A 24,620-nucleotide genomic window follows, 5' to 3' on the forward strand; every position below is an offset into this window, starting at 1 on the left:
AGGACAAGGTTATAACGCATTTTTCGCTCTCTGAAAATAGATAAAACACACCATCTATCACAAATAGATTAAAAACTATAAAAATATATGAAAATTAATCTAACATAAATTGTGTTCAGAACTTGAAGTGTATGCGGAAAATCAAAGATAAAATGAACAATTAAATTACAGAACGATCTCACCGGTATTTTCTCCCATTTTCTAAGTGATAAACAAGACAACAAATTTTTGGTCTCATTAGTAGTATGAAATATTTAGTTGCTGCTTCGAACCATTCCCTGCAGTTGCAACTTTACTGTTTGCCGATGAGGCCCTCTTGCCTATCCAATTCCATTGTTGATTGAAGGAGACGGTAGCTGCGCCGCATCCCTCACCATCAATAGATTTACCAGCAACGGTGTCTTCATATTTCTCAAGTTGTCAGTCCAGTTTATTCTTCATTGTTCATTTTGTTCGGCACTGGTCTTGGACGCCGGACACACTTAACTTGCACATTTTTTGTCTCTCACAAAATTAGTACCACTCCGGGCTCCGACCCTTCAGGGACAAAAAATACACCTAAACTAAACATTAGAACTATTTTGTCGGTGTATACATAGCTTTAACCTATCACTAAATCTTTCTGTCTCTCATTAGGACCGTTAAGGGAAAGTTTCACAGGACGAATCAATCACTATCCACTATTACCTACTTGACAATGTGATTGATTGTGACATGATTGTATTCCTTGTGATAGTTCAATTAATCGCAACTTGTTCGAGTTTATTTCTTTTAGTTTCTGGCCATCAAACATTAGAACACTTAATCACGAAAATCAATCTGTAAACTGTAAGAAAACTTTTGTCAATAAAAAACTGGACGTCCACTCGCACACCATGCTTACTACGATCAAAACAAATATAAATCTTGTTATTGTCATTTGCTAGCAAATCTTCCTGTCCGCAGCACGGTACAATTGCAGTGATTAATCAAACGATCCTTTGTACATTGGATTACCGGATTATCATCTTCAAGTTCATTGTTTACCCACTCTCTCTCTCTCTCTCTCTTAAAAAACAAAAGAAAACTTGTAAACCAGGTTAACAATCATCCTCTTCTTTCTTTGCTTTTTATTTACAGGCCCATCAGTAAAAAAGCGCAGCCTCCCGTCGTCGTAACGAGACGTAACGACATCGGCAGAAAATTAAGCTGCACCGAAGCAAGCAAAACCCTCTGCTTTCCGTCTAATTGGAAACTCAGTGAGCGAAGCAAGCGAGTGGGTGGCAAGGAAGGCTGGATAGGACGAACGAGGATGGCAGCGGCAGCGACGGCACCGAATGCCCGGGAAGGATGAAGTCAAGTGACTGTTGTTTTGCGCCAATCTCAAACGTGCTCAACGACGCAATGGATGAAGAATCAAAGGATTTAGCGTTCCATTTCCGTCGCTCGTGATAGTGAGAATAACAAAAAAGCAGGAGAAAAAAAAATCGTGATCTCTGGTGTGTTGTTTGCTACCGGCTAAGGACGCGAAGACGAATAGCAAAATAAATTCGAAGCAAGAAATAAAAAAGAAGCAGTGCAGTAATCGTGGGTGCAAACCAAAGTGCTCTAATTATGTGAATTAGTTTGAAAATAGCGATTAACTTACCGGCTTAAGAATATATCTAGTTCGAGCTTGTGACAAGCGGAGCAAATTTAGCGTTAGCGAAAGTTTAGCAGATTCTGCACCGTAACCGTAGGGGAATTATTATTATCGTCGAATTATACGCCACGGAAAAAGGGCAAAGTTTATTACAATCATTTCGCTACACAAATTAGTACCACATAAAATAATCCAAGTTCCACAATAAGTAAATATAGCGCTCGTTTTTTCTATAGTGAACCTAAAACCCTACTTATTCCTATCGTTAACTCTACTAGTGAATTTTAGTAAATATCGTAGTGAAGTGTAATTAAAACCAAAAAAATAGTGTAAAAATGCCTGTCAGAAGAGGACACGTCGCTCCCAAGACGACCCTTATTGAAACGATAATCAGGAAATTTGATACGCATAGTAAGTGGTTTCTTCTTATTTGTTTATGATAGCTTATAGTACGATATGATGATTAATCACCTTTGCTGTCGGATTAGGTGTGTGCTTGTGTATGTGGGTAAGTGTGTCGATTTTCACTCGGGTTTGCTCCTTTTGACGTACGACACGCTTTTCGCCGTTTTCGTTCGACGATTGGTTCTGCATTTGGGGGTGGTTCGTTGGTGGGCGATGAAAACGTGTAACATATTGTTGATTTTTTTTCGTACTGTACCCTTTTCCTTACGATTTTGCTTGCCTGCCTGCCTGCAGGCAGTGACTGTGTATTGCGTGATTGTTCAGCAGGTATTGGCGGGCATGTTGAGCGAGTAAAGCATAACGATCGAAACCTTCAAACTCAATCGAACCGGTTTCATTATCGTTTGATGACGTAGTGAACAAAACACGTAAAAATAGAACTACGCTAGGGTTCACGAGTAGCTAGGAGAACTAGAATGATGTCGAAAATAGCAGTTAAGAGGAGTACACCTTGATTCTAGCATTTTATCTTGTTTCGTCACTAAAAACAAGATCTGAATATTGCCTTATAGGACAGACATATAAATGTTTTACAACCTTCAGATAGCAAACGGATTTAATGTCACAAAAAACTAGACAGTTCATAACGAAACGTGACATTTGTGAAATAATTTTTGATGCAACATCTAGCTCAGGATGCCTTGATTGCATACAACAGAAAAATGCTTCTGTTTAGCAGGCTTCCTGCTTGCAACACTTTGTCAGTATATTTCGCAGGTAAATTTTATTTCATTTTATCTGTCACGCCAAACAGAGGTTATCGTATTGAATCGCGTGAGTGGAAAACCTGTGATAGCCTTTTAATCAACATTAAACATTTTTGATTTTTGGTTGAAGGGGTGTGTTTTAATGGAGACGCATAGTTATTAGTAAAACTGCGAAAGATAAATTGGAAGACGACATTTTTCCTGCTCAAAAATCAGGTAATCTAATTTAACTTTCTTTAATGGTAGCTTTTCGCAATTGATGGAAAAACGGTAGAATAAAGTAATGAAATAAAGGTGGCTCTAGCCCTAGCCCTAGCCCTAGCCCTAACCCTAGCCCTAGCCCTAGCCCTAGCCCTAGCCCTAGCACTAGCCCTAGCCCTAGCCCTAGCCCTAGCCCTAGCCCTAGCACTAGCCCTAGCCCTAGCCCTAGTCCTAGCCCTAGCCCTAGCCCTAGCCCTAGCCCTAGCCCTAGCCCTAGCCCTAGCCCTAGCCCTAGCCCTAGCCCTAGCCCTAGCCCTAGCCCTAGCCCTAGCCCTAGCCCTAGCCCTAGCCCTAGCCCTAGCCCTAGCCCTAGCCCTAGCCCTAGCCCTAGCCCTAGCCCTAGCCCTAGCCCTAGCCCTAGCCCTAGCCCTAGCCCTAGCCCTAGCCCTAGCCCTAGCCCTAGCCCTAGCCCTAGCCCTAGCCCTAGCCCTAGCCCTAGCCCTAGCCCTAGCCCTAGCCCTAGCCCTAGCCCTAGCCCTAGCCCTAGCCCTAGCCCTAGCCCTAGCCCTAGCCCTAGCCCTAGCCCTAGCCCTAGCCCTAGCCCTAGCCCTAGCCCTAGCCCTAGCCCTAGCCCTAGCCCTAGCCCTAGCCCTAGCCCTAGCCCTAGCCCTAGCCCTAGCCCTAGCCCTAGCCCTAGCCCTAGCCCTAGCCCTAGCCCTAGCCCTAGCCCTAGCCCTAGCCCTAGCCCTAGCCCTAGCCCTAGCCCTAGCCCTAGCCCTAGCCCTAGCCCTAGCCCTAGCCCTAGCCCTAGCCCTAGCCCTAGCCCTAGCCCTAGCCCTAGCCCTAGCCCTAGCCCTAGCCCTAGCCCTAGCCCTAGCCCTAGCCCTAGCCCTAGCCCTAGCCCTAGCCCTAGCCCTAGCCCTAGCCCTAGCCCTAGCCCTAGCCCTAGCCCTAGCCCTAGCCCTAGCCCTAGCCCTAGCCCTAGCCCTAGCCCTAGCCCTAGCCCTAGCCCTAGCCCTAGCCCTAGCCCTAGCCCTAGCCCTAGCCCTAGCCCTAGCCCTAGCCCTAGCCCTAGCCCTAGCCCTAGCCCTAGCCCTAGCCCTAGCCCTAGCCCTAGCCCTAGCCCTAGCCCTAGCCCTAGCCCTAGCCCTAGCCCTAGCCCTAGCCCTAGCCCTAGCCCTAGCCCTAGCCCTAGCCCTAGCCCTAGCCCTAGCCCTAGCCCTAGCCCTAGCCCTAGCCCTAGCCCTAGCCCTAGCCCTAGCCCTAGCCCTAGCCCTAGCCCTAGCCCTAGCCCTAGCCCTAGCCCTAGCCCTAGCCCTAGCCCTAGCCCTAGCCCTAGCCCTAGCCCTAGCCCTAGCCCTAGCCCTAGCCCTAGCCCTAGCCCTAGCCCTGGTGGTGGTGGTTAGAGACCCCTTCCCCCACTAAGATGGGGGGCTCCCATACAAATGAAACACAAATTCCTGCATAACTCGAGAACTAATCAGGCAAATGGAACAAAATTTGGCCGGTCGACAGTCTAATTCTAAAAAATAATAAACTTCTAAAGAACACTGACGTAAGAAACGAGGGAGCACCATATCGGGTCTTCGCCAAGGAACCAGATCTAGAATCTGGGTTCAAAATGTGATCCAAAATCTGATAAAAATGTGGCTTAAAATATGGTCCACAATCTAGTACAAATTTGTTCCAAAATTTTATAAAAAGTCATAGTCCAGATTCAAATTAGGTCGAGAATTTGGTGTAAAATCCAATCCGAAGGCTGGTCACTACTTTATAATCTTAAAAATTTGTCCCAAAATCGGCTTCAGGTGCACAATCTGATCAACAATGTTGTCTAACCTGGTCCAGTTTGAGAATCTGGTCCAAAACCTGGTAAAATGGTGGTCTAGAATCAGGTCCAGGTCCTTAATCTGGTTTTGGTCCAGAATGTGTTTCACAATGAGGTCTGTCCAAAATCTGATCAAAAATGGAGTCCAAAAATTTATACAAAACCTGGTTCAAATTTGATAAAAATGTACCCTGAAATCTGGTGGAGGTGCAACATCTCAGGTTCAGGTCCAGAATATAGTCCAAAATTTGACCAAAATTTAATCGAAAATGTAGTATAAAATCTGGTTCAAACCCTGATCTAAAATCTGGTGTGGGGTTTACAATCTGATCAAAAATGTGCCCTAAAACTTGGTTTATATTCTGGTCTACGTCCAGAATCTATACCCAAATTTGATTCAAATTCTGGTCCAAAAAGTGGTCCAGAATCAAGGCGATGGTCACAACGAGTAAAGTCCAGAATGTGGTCCAGGTCCAGAATCTGGACCAAAATATGACGAAAAATGTGGTCCAAAATGTTATCCCAAATCTGGTATAAATTTGATAAAAATGTGGTCCAAAATCCGGTCTACGATCTGATGCAGCTCCTAGATCTGGTTCAGGGCAAGAATCTGATCCAAAATTTTATCACCAATGAGGTTCAAAATGTGATTGAAAATATGGTACAAAATCTTATCCAAATCTGTTAAAAATGTGGTCCAAAATTTGATCCAAAATCTGATATTGATCTGCAATCTGGATCCAAATTTCTTCCAAAATCTGATGTGGTTCAAATTGTGGTCCGATATCTAGTCCAAATTTGTTTCAAAATATGAAAGAAAAGTTGATTAAAAATGTGGTCCACGATGCCTTCCAGGTCCAAAATATGGTCCAGGTCCAGAATCTGGTTGGTGGTAAGAATACTGATCAAAAAGCTGTGATCCAAAATCTGCCTCAGGTCCAAAATGTCTCCCAAAAAATCTGATCAAAAATGTGGTCCAAAATCTGGTTTATAACCTGGTCCACAATCCGATAAAAAATATGGACGAAAATGTGGTCCAGGTTCATAATTTGATCCATTTGATCCAGAATGTACTCCAATATATGTTTCAAAATCTGGCCCAAAATTTGATCTAAAATCCGCTCCAGAATCTAATCTAAATCTGTTCCAAAATTTATTACAATTTTCTGAATCGGGACTTCGTCAAGGGTGCCACAATGTCACGCTACGGCTCTGGTGCTCGCCCTGAATTATCAATAAAAAGTTTACAGTACAGTACAGTACGTCTACAATATCACATTTTTCTAAGTGAATTTCCCCAGAATAAATTATTTCACTGAGAGACTTTCCACGAAAGAGTATTCCGTATTGTTTTAATTTTTAGTATTGTTTGGGTTATAATGTTTTGCGAAATATTATAAAACCGTATACGACAATGTTGACGGAGATCGTTTGCATGGTGATGGACAGCAAAACCTACATCAAGCCAGACCGGAAACACCTTCCTAGGCCGTAGTTTTGTACGCCAATCGGACGAGGAACGGTGACAGACTTCTTCAAGCATATGAAACTGTCGAAGTTTGCTAAGAAACATATGATTTAGCAGGCTAGCGGTACTTGTTGCTTGAAAAGCTACATTTTCATTGCAACCGGGACCATTAATCAAGGGAAATTTACGTAAACGAGTGTCTGGAAAAAGATTCATTGCCTGCCCCGAAGCAACACGATGGTTTCGTGTTGTTTTGGTCGGATTTGACATCCCGCTATGCCGTAACATAGGCCACGAGATAATACGCCGGCAACAACGTGTAGATGGAGAAATATTGGTCCACTGTTAGGCGGAGCCTGAAGATAAAAAAAACTGTTGAAAGTAGGAAGCAGTTTGAAGCAGGGTTGTCCTGCTTTTTGTGCAGCTATTTTACTCTTCTGACTATAACGCCTCACTCAAGAAAAATTTGTCGACAGAAAAGTTCTGTATGGGACATTTGTAGAACTAACTATTATCTTTCTTTCGTCTTTATGGCGTACTCCGGGTTCACAATGAGCACTTTTCGTGCTCCACCGAGCGTGAACCGAAAGTGTGCCGTGCATCTCAAAGATGTAATAATACAAAATTCAACAATAATATAAATAATTGTTAGATCTACAAAAGAGTAAAATAGATGTACAAAAAATAGGACAGCCCTAGTTTGAGGTAAACCGCAGAGTTTTGGCGTTCAGGATAAACGAAGTGGCTGTATAGAATCTGATAGCAGAAGTTCGAGTCGCCAAGCAGTACGGTCGCATTTTAAATTCACTCCCGGTTTGTCGTGTTTTAGTTTGTTTGTTTTAATAACCGTCGCGAACGTTCACCGTGCTTAAGGTTTAAGTTTGGATAACACAGACCTGCGTAATAAATTTGTTCTTAATTAATTTGATTGTGAAGTCAAGTGAAGTGAAGTGACAATGATCTGTGAAATTTGCCAATCAGATTCAACCACTGAAGAAGTTTTGTGGGTTTGCATTGGCTGCAATCGTGGCTTTCATGCAGCATGTGTAGGTGTTTCGGTTCAGCGCGGCTCGTTACGAAGAAGAGAAAAAAAAATTATAGATCCGCTGTCATATATCCTGCCTTGCTGCAACACTTGCCAAGCGTTAATCACCTTAAATTTTGATATCAAAACGCTGGTAAATCAACAATCCCAGCTGTGCGAAAATATAAACACAAACACCGAGGTCGTTCATCGCACGAGTCAGCAAAATAATGAGCACATAATTCACGAAGCGATGGATCGTATTGAAGCGCTTTTCGGTGACGTGAAAAAAGAGCTGACGACGTATAGGAGTGCTGTTACTACTGGCCTAGTCAGTGGAATAAAAAACCACCTGACGTCATTGGTCGATTTGGCAATGCAAACGTCGAATAAAAATGTAGTATCTTCAATGCAATCGATGTCGTCAGGGATGTCGGAACTCAATGACGAAATTAAAAGACTTTCTACTGTGACGATTGATATGGCGGCTGAATCAACCATGCAGCACTACCCAACAATAGGGCTGGAAATTCTCGATGAGTTAAAGTCATTGTCAGCAAACCTCATAGCAATGCAAAATACTGTGCCACCGTCAATGGTATCTGACTCATTCCCCAGTTTGTCAACAGAATTAAACAATAACGAAAAAACTGATTCTTCAGGATGGCGATTTTTGGGTACGAAGAGGGTATGGAAAGCTAACTGGGAGGAATACGACGCACGTAAATTACGTCGTTTAAATCAGCAAAAGCAGGCAATAAATGCAAGACGCAGAAGGCAGCGTAGAGCAAGAAACAATAATACACACAATGTTTCTAATAATGTGGATAACGGTAACTCCAATCAGAATCACGCTTTTAACCATAACAACAATAACAGCAACAATAACAACTACAACAACAGAAGCAACAATAACTACAGATACAATAACAACAGGAGTAATAGAAACAACTACAATTGGAATAGCAGGAACAGTAACAACCGGAATAATAGAATCATTGGTAATAACAACAGGCATTACAATTATAACAACAACAACAACAACAACAACAACAATAACATCAACAACAACAACAACAGCAGCAACAACAACAACAACAACAACTACAGGACTGGTAATCGTAATAACAGAAGGAACCACGAACCCAGTAATAGTAGAAACCATTACATTAACCAACGTAACTCTAATTTCACTGGCACTCAAAACCGAAACATGTGGCTGCCACCTGATAGAGAGCTTCTTGCGGCAGCGAAAGACCAGTTTTCCAGGCCGCCAGCTAACTATCATCCGTCAATACAATTCCAGAGAGGTGAAATTTTAAACCCGTATCCACCTAATGAATTACCGTCGCGCTCTTATAATCTTATGGACCCAAGGAATTCTCTACCTACAGCATGTGAGGCATGCTCCTGCCGACATTCGTGTTTTACGAACATCCGACGCACTCCCTAGAGGAAGATTTAACACCATCTGGCGTGAACTCAGTAGTACAATCAAAATCAGAAACAGAAATTGTAGTGTACTGTCAAAACCTCAACCGCATGAGAGGTTCGTCTAAGATTAGACATATTTGTAATAAAATTTTAAGTTGTTCCTTTCCAATAATTTTGGCAAATGAAACTAGTTGGGATGAAAGTGTTAGAAGTGAAGAAGTTTTTGGAAATGCTTATAATGTTTACAGAGATGACCGAAACTTTCAGGTTTCTGAAAAGAAGTCCGGTGGTGGTGTTTTAATTGCTGTCTCAACTAAACTTGATTCCGACATTATTATTACCACGAAATTCAAAGAATTTGAGTATATATGGGTAAAAGTACTGGTAGCGGGCGAAACACACGTTTTTTGCTCAGTATACTTCCCTCCAAATAACGCAACTAAATCTGCTTATGAAAATTTTTTCAAGGTTGCTGAACAAATTTTTTCCAAATTTCCCCCGGAAGTGAAAATTCATATATACGGTGATTTTAATCAACGCAATGCCGATTTTATTCCAGACACTGAAAATGAGGACATCTTACTTCCAATTGTAGGCGAAAATGAAACGCTACAGTTTATTTTTGACAAAACTTCTAGTTTAGGACTTAATCAAATCAATCATGTGAAGAATCAGCAAAATTGCTTTTTAGATTTATTGTTAACAAACATGCATGAAGACTTTTGTGTAACCGCTTCATTGACTCCACTATGGAAAAACGAAGCATTCCATACAGCCATTGAATTTTCTATATTCGTACATGAAAATAAGAGACCCCTTGATTGGGAATATGAAGATGTCCACCAGTTTCATTTGGCAAATTATGATATCATTAAATGTTGTCTTAGCACATTAGATTGGCAAACCCTTTTCAATTGTGATGAAGGTATCGAAACCTCTGTAGAAATCTTTTACAAATTATTAAATGAAATTATAAATGAGCATGTCCCCCTAAAGAAAGTAAGGCGACATGGCTATTCAAAATATCCTATTTGGTTTAACCAACAAATAAAAAACTTGAAAAATCGCAAACAAAAAGCCCATAAAAGGTACAAGAATAATGGCAGTAACGCAAATCTGGCCCTTTACTTAGATATTTGTAACCAACTAAATGTAGCCATTGATACAGCATACGAGCAATATAATTCCAAAACCGAAAGTGAATTAAAACGTCATCCAAAAAATTTCTTTAATTATGTAAAAACTAAATTGAAATCGAACAATTATCCGACAGAAATGTATCTCAACGAAACGGTTGCTGATAACCCAGATGAAATTTGCAATCTATTTTCAACTTTTTTTCAAGGAACTTATACTGCTTTTTCGGAAACAGATCGGGATTACAGATATTTCGATTTCCTCCCAGAATTTACTACTGATATCGCTATCAAAAAAATCGAAGCACATGTCATTTTAGAAAGTTTAACTAAGTTGGATACCTCCAAGGGCTGCGGACCCGACGGTATTCCTCCCGTGTTTTTGAAAAAGTTAGCATTAGAACTTACAGCTCCATTGTATTGGCTTTTTAACATGTCACTAGAATCCGGCAATTTCCCTAAGACATGGAAAGCCTCATACCTCATTCCAATTTTTAAAAGCGGTAAAAAATCTGATATAAGTAACTATCGAGGTATTGCTATTATTTCTTGTATTCCCAAACTTTTTGAAGCAATCATTAATGAATCGTTGTTCAATCAAGTCAAAAATAGAATATCTAATATGCAACATGGGTTTTTTAAGGGCCGCTCAACTAATACAAATCTAATTGAATTCGTTAGTTATTCGCTGAATGCAATGGACAAAGGGAGTTATGTAGAAGCATTATATACTGATTTCAGCAAAGCATTTGATCGCGTTGATATACCCATGCTATTATTTAAATTACAAAAAATAGGAGTCCAATCAGATCTGCTTAAATGGATCGAATCCTATCTGACTAATCGTCAGCAAATAGTCAAATTTGAAGGGAAAAAGTCAAACCCTCTAGAAGTAACCTCTGGAGTTCCCCTGGTTCACATTTAGGCCCTCTTGTTTATTTTATTTGTGAACGATATCTCTTTTTTGCTGAAAAATGTTAGGGTATTAGTATATGCCGATGATATGAAGCTCTTTTTAGAAATAACAAACGAGGAGGACGTCAGAGTATTCCAGCTCGAAATACAGGTTTTCTATATTTGGTGTAACAAAAGTCTTCTTCAACTTAACACTCATAAATGTAGATCAATAGCCTTCAGTAGAAAAAGAAACATGCCAAACATTACAATTTCTCTAGGAAATAATTTGGTTGAAAAGTGTGAAAAAATCAGAGATTTAGGAGTTATATTAGACTCAAAACTAACATTTATTGAACATTATAACACAATTATCAACAGAGCTAACAGTATGCTAGGATTTATAAAAATATTTAGCTACGACTTCCGTGACCCATACACAATAAAAACACTATATCTTGCATATGTGAGGTCAATATTAGAATACTGTAGCATAGTCTGGTCACCATTTTCATTAATACACCAGGAACGAATAGAATCAGTACAAAAACAATTCGTGCTGTTTGCTTTGCGTAAACTAAATTGGACAAGCTTTCCTCTTCCCTCTTATGAAGCCCGCTGCTTGCTTATAAATATACAGACACTAAAACAGCGACGTGAGTTCGCCAAAGTGTCATTTGTAAACGATATTGTTTCACACCGTATAGATTCTATGGAAATTTTATCCAAACTCAGCTTTTATGTACCGAACCGTCAATTGCGGAACCGAAATATATTTAGCATAAGTCACTGTCGCACAAACTATGCCAAATTCGGGCCGTTAAATCAGATGATGATCGCCTATAACCAACATTGCGAAAATATTGACTTTACTATGTCTAAATTAAAATTAAAACAATACTTTAACTCTACGCGTTAGATGCAAAAAATGTAAGCAATATTATGTAATTTAAAAGTTGCACTGTTCAGTTTTCTTTGTAGACTGTGTTGTAGTGATAGAACTAATATAATGTAATAACTAATGTAAAAGGTCTACTATGATTTGACGACTAAATAAATAAATAAAGTTAAATGTTAAGCCCGGAAATTGGGATTCGGTCAATCGGAAGCTTAGCTAAACATTTTTTCTGTATTTTACGTTAGTTGAACATAAAAAAAATATAATTGAAATTTCAATCAATTCGCACGCATCTTTGTTGGACCCAATTTTGATCGTAACACCCTGTACCTGTCGACACGATGATGCACCGAACTATTTAGACAGTTCGCCGCAACGGCAGCACAGTGTATATTGCCGAGCTGGTGTATTGTGCGAGGCATGTTCTGACGCTGGGATAAGTGATATTCTGTACCAGGGGCATTGAACCCCCTCAGATTAGCCTGCTTTATAACGTTTTTTCTGCTATATGGTAACTTACAACGTGTATGGTAACGTATAGTAGTTCTCAAATGTAAAGCACGTTGCCAAATTCAATGTCGCTTGACAGCCTTAATCGCCACCTCCCATAGGCCGCCAAAGTGTGACGGTGAGCTGATCACCGCATAATTTCTTATTCGGAGCAAAAATTCGCCTATAGATCAGATTACCTGGTAAGATTAATTGTAATCTTTTTCCTCTTCTATTAACAACAACACCTTTTCTGAACTGCTTGTGAAGATGCAGAGTAATCCATGGTCTATAGTGGCAACAAGCGTTTGACTAACATTCTTTCACATCCCACCAGGACCCGCATTCGGACGTGGCTGGCGATGGAATTGATCAGCATGCACGGACTTGATAAGATTGCACAATGAGAAATAATGTGCTGTCCCAAGCACAATTTTTCCAGCCAACATTGTGCAATTTTCATCGGTCAAGAAGGGAGGAGCAAATTTTTATTTGAATTCCAGTAGTGATTGAACTTTTATTCCACTCATTCATCAATTTTGACTTCTCGAATCAATGGATGAATGTAGAACGCTTTTTAAATGAAGCTAAAATGAACGTGGAAATTAGTTTGGAATCCATTCCATCGCCTCCGGCGAGCTTATAAATTATCAAAAAACAAATTTACCCAGCTTGTCCGGTGCTTCTTATTTAGATCTCGTTTTAATGGGCAAAAAGTGCAGTAAAACCTCGTCAGCCGGACTTTTACATTTACGGTGCCATCCATCGTCGGTCGTTGTGGTGTCCCGCCTTTTACGATGTACCCCGGAGACAATAAAGTTGACTTGAATTTTGACAATCACCACGTGTCATTCCCTCAGCCAGTGCTAGGGCCGGACGGACGGCCCAAGAAATCTGATCCACCCAAGCGTCGGTCGTGAACGCGCGGTCAAACGATGAGTTTGCGAAGAGCTTGATTAAACATGCTTCATTTTTCATCGCTTACGGGTCGCGGCGGACTATGTGCTCCCGTGGCAGGACAAACCGACAACGACGACGACGACGACCGTGCCCTGTAGTATCCCAGTTTGTGTATTGTGTATACATAAACAACCAAACAAACGGAAACCACTGCTGCCTGTGGCGCACAACGCAGTTTGTGTAGAGCTTGTTTCAGTGCACGCGACAAACTAAATAAATAGCTTTCCACCTCCTCCAGGGATAGCAGAAGGAATCAGTACCGTTGCCGTACGGTTCCGTCACTTGTTTTTGCTTTTCACACTGTGGGATGTCCGTTGTGATTTGTGGGTAAAACTGTACACCGGCAAACAACACTTTTGTGCTATGTTTTCGATAGCTAACTCAATGTGTCAGTGAGTGGGTGGATGGTGATTAGCTGGTAGTCAAACTTCACCGGCACAAATCTTTCCAAATTTGCCCTTAGATTTCATTTTTGTGATCTCATTGGCGCTTCTAGACGCAGGAACACATTGCAAACTTCAGATTTTTATCACATTGCACAAAACCTGTTGGTTTAAGTCAGTTTTGACCTTTTCAAAAAGTTCCCCCCACCCCCCTCGCAGTAGATACGCCACCGGTTTTGTCAAAATCAGTGCTCGGCCGGCAAGTCCTGACAGAGTGAGTGCGAAGGGCTAGACGTTCGTCGCAAACCGTTGTACCGCCACTTGAATCAAACATGAGTAATGGCCGGCCCGTTAAATACATTTGCTGCAGCATATTCATAAATTTATATATTTAATCGCAATTTGCCACCGCGCACCTGCCGCTGGCAGAGTCGTGTAATAAACGGAATGGAGACTTTCTCATCCTAGTTCGCAGGTTCGCGGCCGGGGAAACTGGGAAGGAGTTCGTTGTTTTACAGTTCTAGCACCAGAATAGGATAACAACCACCACTATTGCCACCCATCCATCGCTGGCGTTGTTGGTTAGACGCCGCGGCGTGCCAGTCAGCCAGCCAGCAGCTGATTGTCACCGTCCGCCCGGTTCGTGTGCTAGTTTGTTGACGTGACGATGGGTGTGAGAGTCGGCTAATTCATTGAGGCTTTATTACGCTTCTATTTCGCCATGTAGAGCCTGCAGAGAAAAAACGGACACTTTTGGGTACAAAAAAGTTTATTAGTGTGTCAACATATGAATTAGTGATGCCGTGAGTAGCGCAAACATTGTGTAAAGAATTCCTAGGAACACTGAATAGACCAGGTCAGCTCCAGCCATGGTCTATAGTAGGATTGCCTGCCTGCAGTATTTCCGAGCTGGGCCGCAATTGAGTGTAGTTAGTCGTTGCATAGCAGCGTTCTATTGACTATTTGTCCACAGAAGGCCAGAACGACACAACAAAACTTCCGCTTTTCCCACCCCCAGTCTTTTCACCTTCTTTGAAACAGTCTAACGAACGCAGCGCACCGCCGCGGTGGAGACGAAAAAGTTTAATTTGAAACGTTATGCTCTGCATTTCGGTGAGGTTTAATAATTCCAGATTCCAGGTTGCGATAGGAGGACAACACGACGAAATGGAAACTGCTACCGCTGCTGCTGCTGCTGCTGGGTACAAGCGATTGTCCTGGTTGTAATGAGCTGTAATGGCTTGGTAAATGTGCGAGTAAATAGTTGCGCTCGGAATGATGTTTGCGCAGTAACGAGTGGAAATAGTGCTCAGAAATATCCGTTTCTGGAAGATAATTTTTGGCTCGTTCTAAGGCTTCTTGTTCGGTGCACTGTCCTGGGTTATGAAGATAATAATTGGAAGGAATAGGATGGAACGGAATTAATTTAACTTTGATACGACCACATTATTTGATTTTTTTGACAATGGTAAACAATTTTCCATGTGGTTAGTACTGGTTGAGCAAGTTGACTTTTGTTTTGTTTAATCTAAAGCTTGGCAGATGGCAACCGTGAACTTGTGGCGTTGTCAAAATACGTAGCATTGCGACCGACAACTAGTGTATCTAAATTGATTAGTTGGTAACGACGTTTGTAGGAGGTTAACCGAAATGGATCCCTCCATGGAAGGCATCGAAGAGCAAAGCGTATAAACCTCCATTGTACAGCCTCGGTACGATCAACTCCATTTTGGTAATGTGGATTCCAAATTTGGCAGCAATACTCGACAGATGACCGCACCAGCGAACAGTATAAGGACTTTAGACAATAGATGTTACTGAAATCCTTAGTGATCCGGAACATGAAACCTAGATTTCTAGAGGCGTTCCCGATTCCATATGAAATATGCTGCTGGAACGATAGTTTGCTATCTAATAGCACGCCTAGATCTTTGATGCAGTTAATTCTTCCAATGCTAGTACCTAAGAGCTTGTAGTCGAAAGAGCTAGGTTCTTTTCATACGGTTTGTGCAACATCAGTCTGCTAAGTTGTCTAACGGTTGCTGAAGCACGTGGGCGTCGACGGTAGAGCTGATTCGATAGAAGATTTTCAAATCGTCGACGAAGGACAAACGGGGAACTTTGAGTTTAAAATTCACATCATTGATGTATGGAAGGAATATCAACGGTCCTAGGTGGCTGCCTTGGGGAATTTCAGATGGAGCAGAAAATTCATCAGAATAATTATCACCAATTTTCACTGCTAGCCGACGGCCAGTGAGATACGAACGTAACCAACTGATAACTCTGCCGCCGAATCCTAGCTTTTCCAGTTTGGCTATGGCACTCTCGTGGTTAATGTTATCGAATGCTGCTATTAGGTCAAAATAAACTGCATCAGTTTGCTCAGAATGATTAGAGCTATCTATGATATAGAGTTATAAATTATTGGGTAATGAATAGCTTAGATATCGCGATGGGCATCATCGGCTTATTTAGCGGATTTCTGTGTTCTTATAGCAAGAGAACCTGTGTTGTATTGTGCGTTGAACGGGAACGGGAATACGGGGCAAAAATCAAAACTGATAGCGCTAGACGTGTTATCAAGCTGGTGTAATGATGAAAATAGTTGGTCATCATAGCTGGCATTTGATTAAATGTCTCAAAATATTTGCCAAAATGTCTCAAGTACCAAATTTGCAACGCATTGCAAATGTTTTTCATGATTATATGGGTAGGCGATGGCTACATAAGTACAAAAGTAGTTGTGAAAGCGGCATTTATACCATAAAATCCCTGAAAGATTCAGCAATACCATGTATTGTTAGATTCAGAAGTACTTAAAGATCCACCTTGGCTGAAATTGCGAAAATCGCAAGGTATTTTGAGAAAACTTTGACGTAGGCTACATCTGGTAAATGGCTGGATAATGCGGAATATAAACCCCATAGTGATCGTTAGCCTCTTATCCAGCAACTTCGATCCCGACCTCCTCGTGGTACCAACCCCACTAAGGTCGTTTACTAACCGGGAAGGAGGTGTAGTGAGTCTCGGCACTATAAGATGGCAGCCCCATCGCGAGACTCGGTAGTGTTGCCCCAGTACGGCTACACACCTAAATTAAATTAGAACACTTATAAAATTCAAGCAAATTCGGAGCGGAATATTCGGTAGTAACCTAGGCGACGGAACAAGGACGACGAATGGAGACACGGTACTTCGAACTGCAGATCGCTAAATCGGTGGCGCTACCAACGAACTGAGAACGGGCTTTGTAGTGTTGGGCGGAATGCAGGATCGCGTGATAGATTGGAAGGTGATCAACGAGAGAATGTGTGTATTGAGGATAAAGGGCCGTTTCTTCAATTATAGCATCACTAGCTGACCCGACAAACTTCGTATTGCCACAAATTAACCTGTGTTGTACATAAATCATGAATCTCGGATGATCTTTGTCACTTCTCGAGTTTTGCAAGCCCCCCAGTGGGCGGCGCTTCCGACGGCGGGTGACCGGCAACACTCGCGACCGGCTCGTCCTGAATGATCTAGTGTTACTATAGATAGTTTTTGTGGTCTTGTTATTGATTAATGTTTTATGGAAGAGTCTCGAATTTCTCGAGTTGGATTAGTTTTTGAGTTTCGCAACCACAGGGGTGAGAGGTCTCTAACTATCATAAAATAAATTCAAGACTCAAAAATCTCCTACATGCTAAATCTGGTTCCATTTGCTTGATTAGTACTCAAATTATAAGGAAATTTGTATTTCATTTGTATGGGAGCCCACGCTCTTAAAAGGGAAAGGGGTCGTAATACACCACAGAAAAAAAATTCTGCCATCTAAAACTCTCACATGCCAAATTTGGTTCCATTTGCTTGATTAGTTCTAAAGTTATGAGCAAATTTGTATTTCGTTTGAATGGGAGCCCCCCCTCCTAAAAAGGTAAGAAGTCCTAATTCATCATGGGAAAAATGGTTGCCTCCAAAAACACCCACATGCCAAATATGGTTCCATTTGCTTGATTAGTTCTCGAATTAGGAGGAAATTTGTATTTCATTTGTGTAGAAGCCCCCCCTCTTGAAGTGTGGAAGGATCCTAATTCACCGTAGAAAATATTTTTGCCTCCAAAAACCTCCACATGCCGAATTTGGTACTATTTGCTTGATTAGTTCTCGAGTTATGAGGAAATTTGTATTTCGTTTGTATAGGACCCCCCCTCCTAAAGTGGGGAGGGGTCCCAATTCATCATTGAAAAAAAAATTGTCTCCAAAAACACACACATGCCAAATTTGGTTCAATTCGCTTGATTAGTTCTCGAGTTATGAGGAAATTTGTATTTCATTTGTACAGGAGCCCCTCCTCTTAAAGTGGGGAGGGGTCCTAATTCACCATAGAAAATTTTCTTGCTCTCGAAAACCTTCACATGCCAAATTTGGTTGCATTTGCTTGATTAGTTCTCGAGTTATGAGGAAATTTGTATGGAAGTCCTCCCTCTTAAAGGGGAGAGGAGTTATAATTCCTCTTATAAAGAGGGGAGGGGTCTCAATTCACCATAGAATAAATTCTTGTCACCAAAAAAACACCCACATGCCAAATGTTGTTCTATTTGCTTGATTAGTTCTCGAGTTAGGAGGAAATTTGTATTTCATTTGTACAGGAGCCCCCCCCTTAGAGTGGGGAGGGGTCCTAATTCACCGTAGAAAATTTTCTTGCCCTCGAAAACCTTCACATGCCAAAGTTGGTTCCATTTGCTTGATTAGTTCTCGAGTTATGAGGAAATTTGTATGGAAGCCCCCCTCTTAAAGGGGAGAGGAGTTACAATTCCCCTTATAAAGAGGGAGGGGTCTCAATTTACCATAGAATAAATTCTTGTCACCGAAAACACCCACATGCCAAATTTGGTTCTATTTGCTTGATTAGTTCTCGAGTTATGAGGAAATTTGTATTTCATTTGTATAGGAGCCCCCCTCCTAAAGTGGGGAGAGGTTCTTATTCATCATAGAAAACATTCTTGCCTCCAAAAACACCTACATGCCAAATTTGGTTCCATTTGCTGGATTAGCTCTCGAGTTATAAGGAAATTTGTATTTCGTTTGTATAGGAGCCCGCCCCCCCCCCCCCTCTTAAAGTGGGGAGGGGTCCCAATTCATCTTAGAAAAAAATTTTGTCTTCAAAAACACACACGTGCCAAATTTGGTTCCATTTGCTTGATTAGTTCTCGAGTTATGAGGAAATTGGTATTTCATTTGTACAGGAGCCCCCCCTCTTAAAGTGAGGAGGGGTCCTAATTCAACATAGAAAATTTTCTTGCCCTCGAAAACCTTCACATGCCAAATTTGGTTCCATTTGCTTGATTAGTTCTCGAGTTATGAGGAAATTTGTATGGAAACCCCCCCTCTTAAAGGGGAGAGGAGTTATAATTCCCCTTATAAAGAGGGGAGGGGTCTCAAATTACCCTAGAATAAATTCTTGTCACCGAAAACACCAACATGCCAAATTTGGTTCTATTTGCTTGATTAGTTCTCGAGTTATGAGGAAATTTGTGTTTCATTTGTATGGGAGCCCCCCCTCTTAGTGGGGGGAGGGGTTTCTAACCATCACTAAAACCTTTCCTGGCCCCAAAAACCTCTACATGCAAATTTTCACGCCGATTGGTTCAGTAGTTTTTGATTCTATAAGGAACACAGGACAGACAGACAGACAGACAGACAGAAATCCTTCTTTATAGGTATAGATTAACGTGCACTGCACGCACGAAGGTAGACCCAACGAAGGTATACCCAACGATGAGAAAGAACGCGAGGCTGGAGGTAACGTACGACAGCTGCTCGTCACGGGACTTCAAGATCGTCATCGGGGATATGAACGCTCAGGTCGGTAGGGAAGAGATGTGGTAGGACCCCACAGCCTGCACACCGACACGAACAATAACGGCCAACGATGTATAAACTTCGCAGCTTCCCTAGGCCTGGTGATCCGAAGCACCTTTTTCCCGCGCAAGGATATCCACAAAGCCACCTGGAGATCACCTTACCAACGTACAATGAACCAAATTAATCACGTTCTCATAGAGGAACTGGTTTTCTCTAACATCACGAACGTAGGTACGCTCCCGGCGGGGTGCGGATATTGATTTGACCATTACCTAGTAGCAGTACATGTGCGCTCAAAGCTGTCCACCGTATATCGGACACGTCAAAGCCGCCCTCCTCGGCTGAACATCAGGCAGCTAGATAACCCGCAAGCTGCCGAGAACTACGCGCGAATACTGAATTAGGCACTGCCTTCTTCTGAGGAGTTAGATGCTTCAAACCTCGAAGATGGTTGGGGCAAAATACGCTCGGCCATCGGAGAGGCCGCTTCGGCGGTATAGAACCTCGGAGTACACAAAATGATTAGTTTGATGGGGAATGCCAATAAGTGGTGGAGGGGAAAAAACTGCTTGGAAAAATTATCTAAGTACTGCCACTAGAGAGAACCTGGCCAAATACCGACGAGCTAGGAACCAGCCCAAGTAACAATTTTGGTTTTATTACACTCTTATGATGGCATTTAAGACCAAAATTGGTCTTGAAGACCACCATAAGAGAACAATAAAACCCACATTGTTGCTTGGGAGTTGACCATGGTCCTGAGGAGGGAAAAGCGCCAAAAGGAGGACAGAGATCGTGAAGAATTAGAGCAACTAGTCCGCGTTAATGACACGCGCAAGTTTTATGAGAAGGTGAACCAAACTCGGAAGGGCTACTCACCGAAACCTGACATGTGTAGGGACGAGGGAGGGAACCTAATCACAAACCGTTGACAGCGACGAACTAGAAGTGGTAGAGGAGTTCGTGTATTTGGGATCGCTGGTGACCGCGGACGACAACAGTAGTAAGGAGATCCATTTCCCGCATTCAAGCGGGAAATCGGGCCTACTTTGCCCTTCGTAAAATGCTACGATCAGGAAACGTACGCTATTTAGACCGGTAGTTCTTTATGGACTTGAAGCCGTGACGCTCCTCACGGAGGACATACGCGCCCTTGCCGTGTTCGAGCGGAAAGTGCTGCGGACGCTATTTGGCGGAGTACAAACTGAAAGCGGAGAGTGGCGGAGGCGTATGAATTACGAACAACAGGCACAGCTTGGGGAGACTCCCATCGTACTTCTAGCGAAAGTTAGCAGGCAACGGTGGACCGGACATGTCGTAAGGATGCCGGACGACAGTGCGACGAAAATAGTCCTCTTCAACAACCCCACCGGCACCAGGAACAGGGGGGCCCAACGTGCACGATGGCTCGACCAGGTCGAAAGCGATTTGCGACTTCTGAAACGACTAGGAAATTGGCGACGAGTGACCCAAGACCGAGTTAGAGACGAGTGCTTGAAACAGCACGAGCTACCCCGGCTTTATGCTGCTGAAGAAGAAGAGGAAGAAGAAGAAGAAGAAGAAGAAGAAGGACTACATCTTACCACAGGGTGTCATTTCATAATTTAGATTCTAGTATGAATGGATTTTTATGATTTAGATACCGATCGACTCTTAATAGATGTAGTAATTATGTCATTTCTATTATAACTTTCTTTTTCAATCACGAATGAATGAAAATTTATGAAAAGTTTCGAGGTCAAATATCCCCATACATTTTCTTCGTGACCGGCTTGCTTCACAGGCAGAGACGATAGTTAAACATACCATCTGTCTACTGTGATTTTGATTACTTTATTTTTAGGAAAAAAGTAACAACGCCCCCTCGTCCCAACAGGGCGAAGAGTTTGTACATACGACGTTCAGACTTACAATAATTTGACCTCTCTGAGCTTGAGGAGTACACCAGAAAAAGTGACAAAGTTCTCTCGTTCTTAACAAAATTTCTTAGGATTAGAACCGCTCTAAACCTAGACCAATTTGATGTCCGTATTAGGGAAGTGCGCCAGAAAAAGTGATAAGTCTGCTCATCCCACCAAGGTTTCTTAGGACCGTGGATAAACCTAGTCCGATTTAATGTGCTGAAAGTGAACAGTTCTAAAAAGTGAGCGACCAACCCTATTTTTCGTTCGATTGTATCCACATACCGCAAAAATTTATTCAAAACTGACGTCTCTCATGAAAAGATATAAGCAAAAGAAAATGGATTGACAAAAATCTCTTTTCTGTGAAAAGGAGGCACAACCTTCCCGAAGGATTACTTAACGGTAGTTCCGGTAAGGTTCAGGTCTGGCACTCGTGAGGTTTTTGGTGCGTTAAAGTTTCACACCTTGTCACATAAGGTAAACATACATCATTTTTGTGCCTGGTATTAGGCGTTTCCCCACGAAAAAAACTGCAAGGTATACCAGCCCTAAGGGTTGTACGAAAGGGTGATGTAGCACTATGCCATATAATACTCGTCAATGCCCCCATCAAAGACTAACGCAAACTACATTTCTGGCATGCAATGTTGCGAAGCCCACACTCGTGTCGTCTAATTTTCTCACACACGCGTACTCATTCTAACGAAAGCGCCGGCATAAGCGTCGCTTTCGGACTCCCGCTTGTACTTATTCATGCATTGCGACGAGTTTTTGCGAGTGTGTGTTTAGCGAGCAGCTACGGTTGTCGCCCTCGTCCTTTGTTGCAGCCCGAGCTGCTGAAACTGATTACTCACGAGGGTTTGCACTCCTACCCGTGAGTAGAATCGAGGACGAGAATGAAGAAGAAAAGAAAAAGTAACGCAAAACCTGTATCCCAGTGCGCCACTATGCCATACGGGCAACTGATTGCTCAGGAGTTATTTGACTCGCGAATAAGTTATCCAGGAAGACGATATGAGGATGTGCGTGCGCGAGTGTGTAGGTAGCAGAATGTCTGCACAAAGAAACCGTGGGAGGTGGCTGTTCGTTTTACGCTTGAGTGTATGACGTAAGCGTTGAATGCTATGCTTCTCATACTCACTCGCGTGAGAGTAGACAACGTTGGTTTCTCGCTCGATTTGCAACATTGCTGGCATGTGTATGTTTATGAGTATCTGTGAGTATCACTGCCTCCCACTTGGCTTAATACAAATAATGTTTCAGGCCAAATCTGAATATCATCCAACAATCGGCCTTTTAAAGGCCACCATGTAATAACTGCTGATAATATAGATTTTTCTTGAATTGAACGATTGGCGATGACTTCGCATTTTGATAATTTTAGATACGTATTTCGCCTACGACTTGCAGGCTTCATCAGTGTAATAAACAAAAAAGAAAGTTCCAAAAAAATTTGAAATATTATGAGAAAACAAACACATTCCTAACTTCTTTCGTGCGAAATTCCAGCAACTGGTGATGTTTTTCTTCTTTCTTAACACTCTCAAAAGCAATTTTGCATTTTTTAAAGCAAGTCATAATCGGTATTTTGGGCAAAAACATCTCTGTTTCAAAACAGTTTGCATAGATAATACACATCAATTATGTAGAGCGCCACTTGTAAGTCATCACGGTCTAAAATTAGGTTCCCCACTACAACGCAATATTGATTTGCGCCTGAAAAGAAAATAGCTATTTCATTCATCAGCCGGCTCATACTATCAACAGCCGATGCTGGTTTACCTGGTCATAAGCGATCAAATCATCCGTAGGCCAAAACGCCATTGCTGGCAGCTAACCCACCGTGCGCCGGTTCGGTCCATCTAAAGTATCATAAACATAAGTATCAATATCATCATTGACCAACAACGCCGCACCCAGGATCAACCGACCGATGGAACGTCGTTATTGGCAAAAGCACAAAAATCACACACACGTACCCGATAACCGAAAATCGTTCCATCGTTTTCCGTGTCCACACTCTGTATCGTTACCGGATCAGGATAGAGTCAAAAGTGCTCGCTCATGCCTGCCCACCTGCCCTTAATCCATCCGAAAAACCAACGGCCAAACCACAATCCGCACACCGGCTCGCTGAATATAGTTCCGCTAATCAAGTGCTTTTGCGATTACGTTCCACCACCTCCCGTCCGCCATTCGGAACCGCATTGTCGAACCCGTTCACTCACTCACTCACTCAATGCCACCCACTGCTGCCACGGACGGACGGACGGCTTCGAACGGTAGTCATCAGCCTGATCGGTTGGAATGTGATGCGAGCCATCGCCATCGCCATCGGTCGGTCGGCACACATCAAAACGCACACACCAGTCCAGCCCATCCTCAGGTCGGAACAGCAAAACGGCAACGGCAGAATGCTCTTTGGCAAACATGATTCCGGACCCGGAGTGGTCGTCGGCTTTTCGGATAGTGAAGCACCCACTCGCGTCCGACCCCGGCAGGTACATTCGGTTTGTGTGATGGGTGTCCGTTTCCGTTCAAACGCGGAACGACCTCCGAGAAAACCCCGTTTACGATGTTTGGTGTGTGTGCTTCTGAATATTTTGACGGTCAGCAATCTGCTGAGCCGCAGTCACGGGGGAATTGCACACTACTGCCTGCTGCCAGCTTATCCGGCGATTATCCCAGCTAATGCGCAACCTAGCCCCGGGGTACAACTGGCAGCACTGGCCAATGAACGCGGAGGGTAGATGGGGAGGGGGGGGGGAAGTATCGTTTTCTCAAATACCACAAATGCTGCTAGGAACAAAACTGTTTTATTTCGCGTATCCTTTTCGGAGCGGGGTTTTCCGCTCACTTAGCGCTGTCGCACTCTGCCTGCCGGTGTTTTGTTTTAGGGTGTTCTTTTTCCCTAGTAGAAAATTCAGGTATTTTTCCTAACCAACACTGAACTATATGATTATGAGCTAGGAAATGGGAGGAAGCGGAAGGCGGTCACTAGGGTGAACCCTCAGCGGGTCGTGACTTTTCCTCGCCTTCGTCGTTTTCATTATACTGCAATAATTATACTTTTGTATCGTTCTACAACATTTTCGTTATGATGATGGTGATGAGAATGAGAAGACGGTGGTTGGGGGGCGATTATTGTTGCTAAAACTATGACACATTGTGCGGCTTTCAGCGCATCGCTGCCGTGCACGGCCGTCCGTGGTCCGTGTGGGGTTTGAGGGTAGACATGAAAAGAATTCGGCAGACCGCAAATGGCACAGGGCGAGCGAGTGGGGTTTCTCATTTTTTTCGCCCTTCCATGTTGAACCTGCTACACGTTCGCTGCAGGGAAGGATGGGAAAACTTATTT

At 42.7% G+C, this 24,620-nt stretch overlaps 1 protein-coding gene across 1 annotated transcript in view; it reads left to right on the forward strand.

Annotated features, from left to right (window-relative positions):
• Positions 1 to 1,956: 1,956 nt before the first annotated feature.
• Positions 1,957 to 24,620, forward strand: part of LOC128736755 (potassium voltage-gated channel subfamily H member 7) — a 298,342-nt gene continuing 275,678 nt past the window's right edge. The window contains exon 1 of the mRNA XM_053831242.1: positions 1,957 to 2,032. Within this exon, the coding sequence (XP_053687217.1) occupies positions 1,957 to 2,032 (76 nt within the window). The remainder of the gene's footprint in view (positions 2,033 to 24,620) is intronic.

Source organism: Sabethes cyaneus, chromosome 2, assembly GCF_943734655.1.
Source record: "Sabethes cyaneus chromosome 2, idSabCyanKW18_F2, whole genome shotgun sequence".
NCBI classification, from domain to species: domain Eukaryota; kingdom Metazoa; phylum Arthropoda; class Insecta; order Diptera; family Culicidae; genus Sabethes; species Sabethes cyaneus.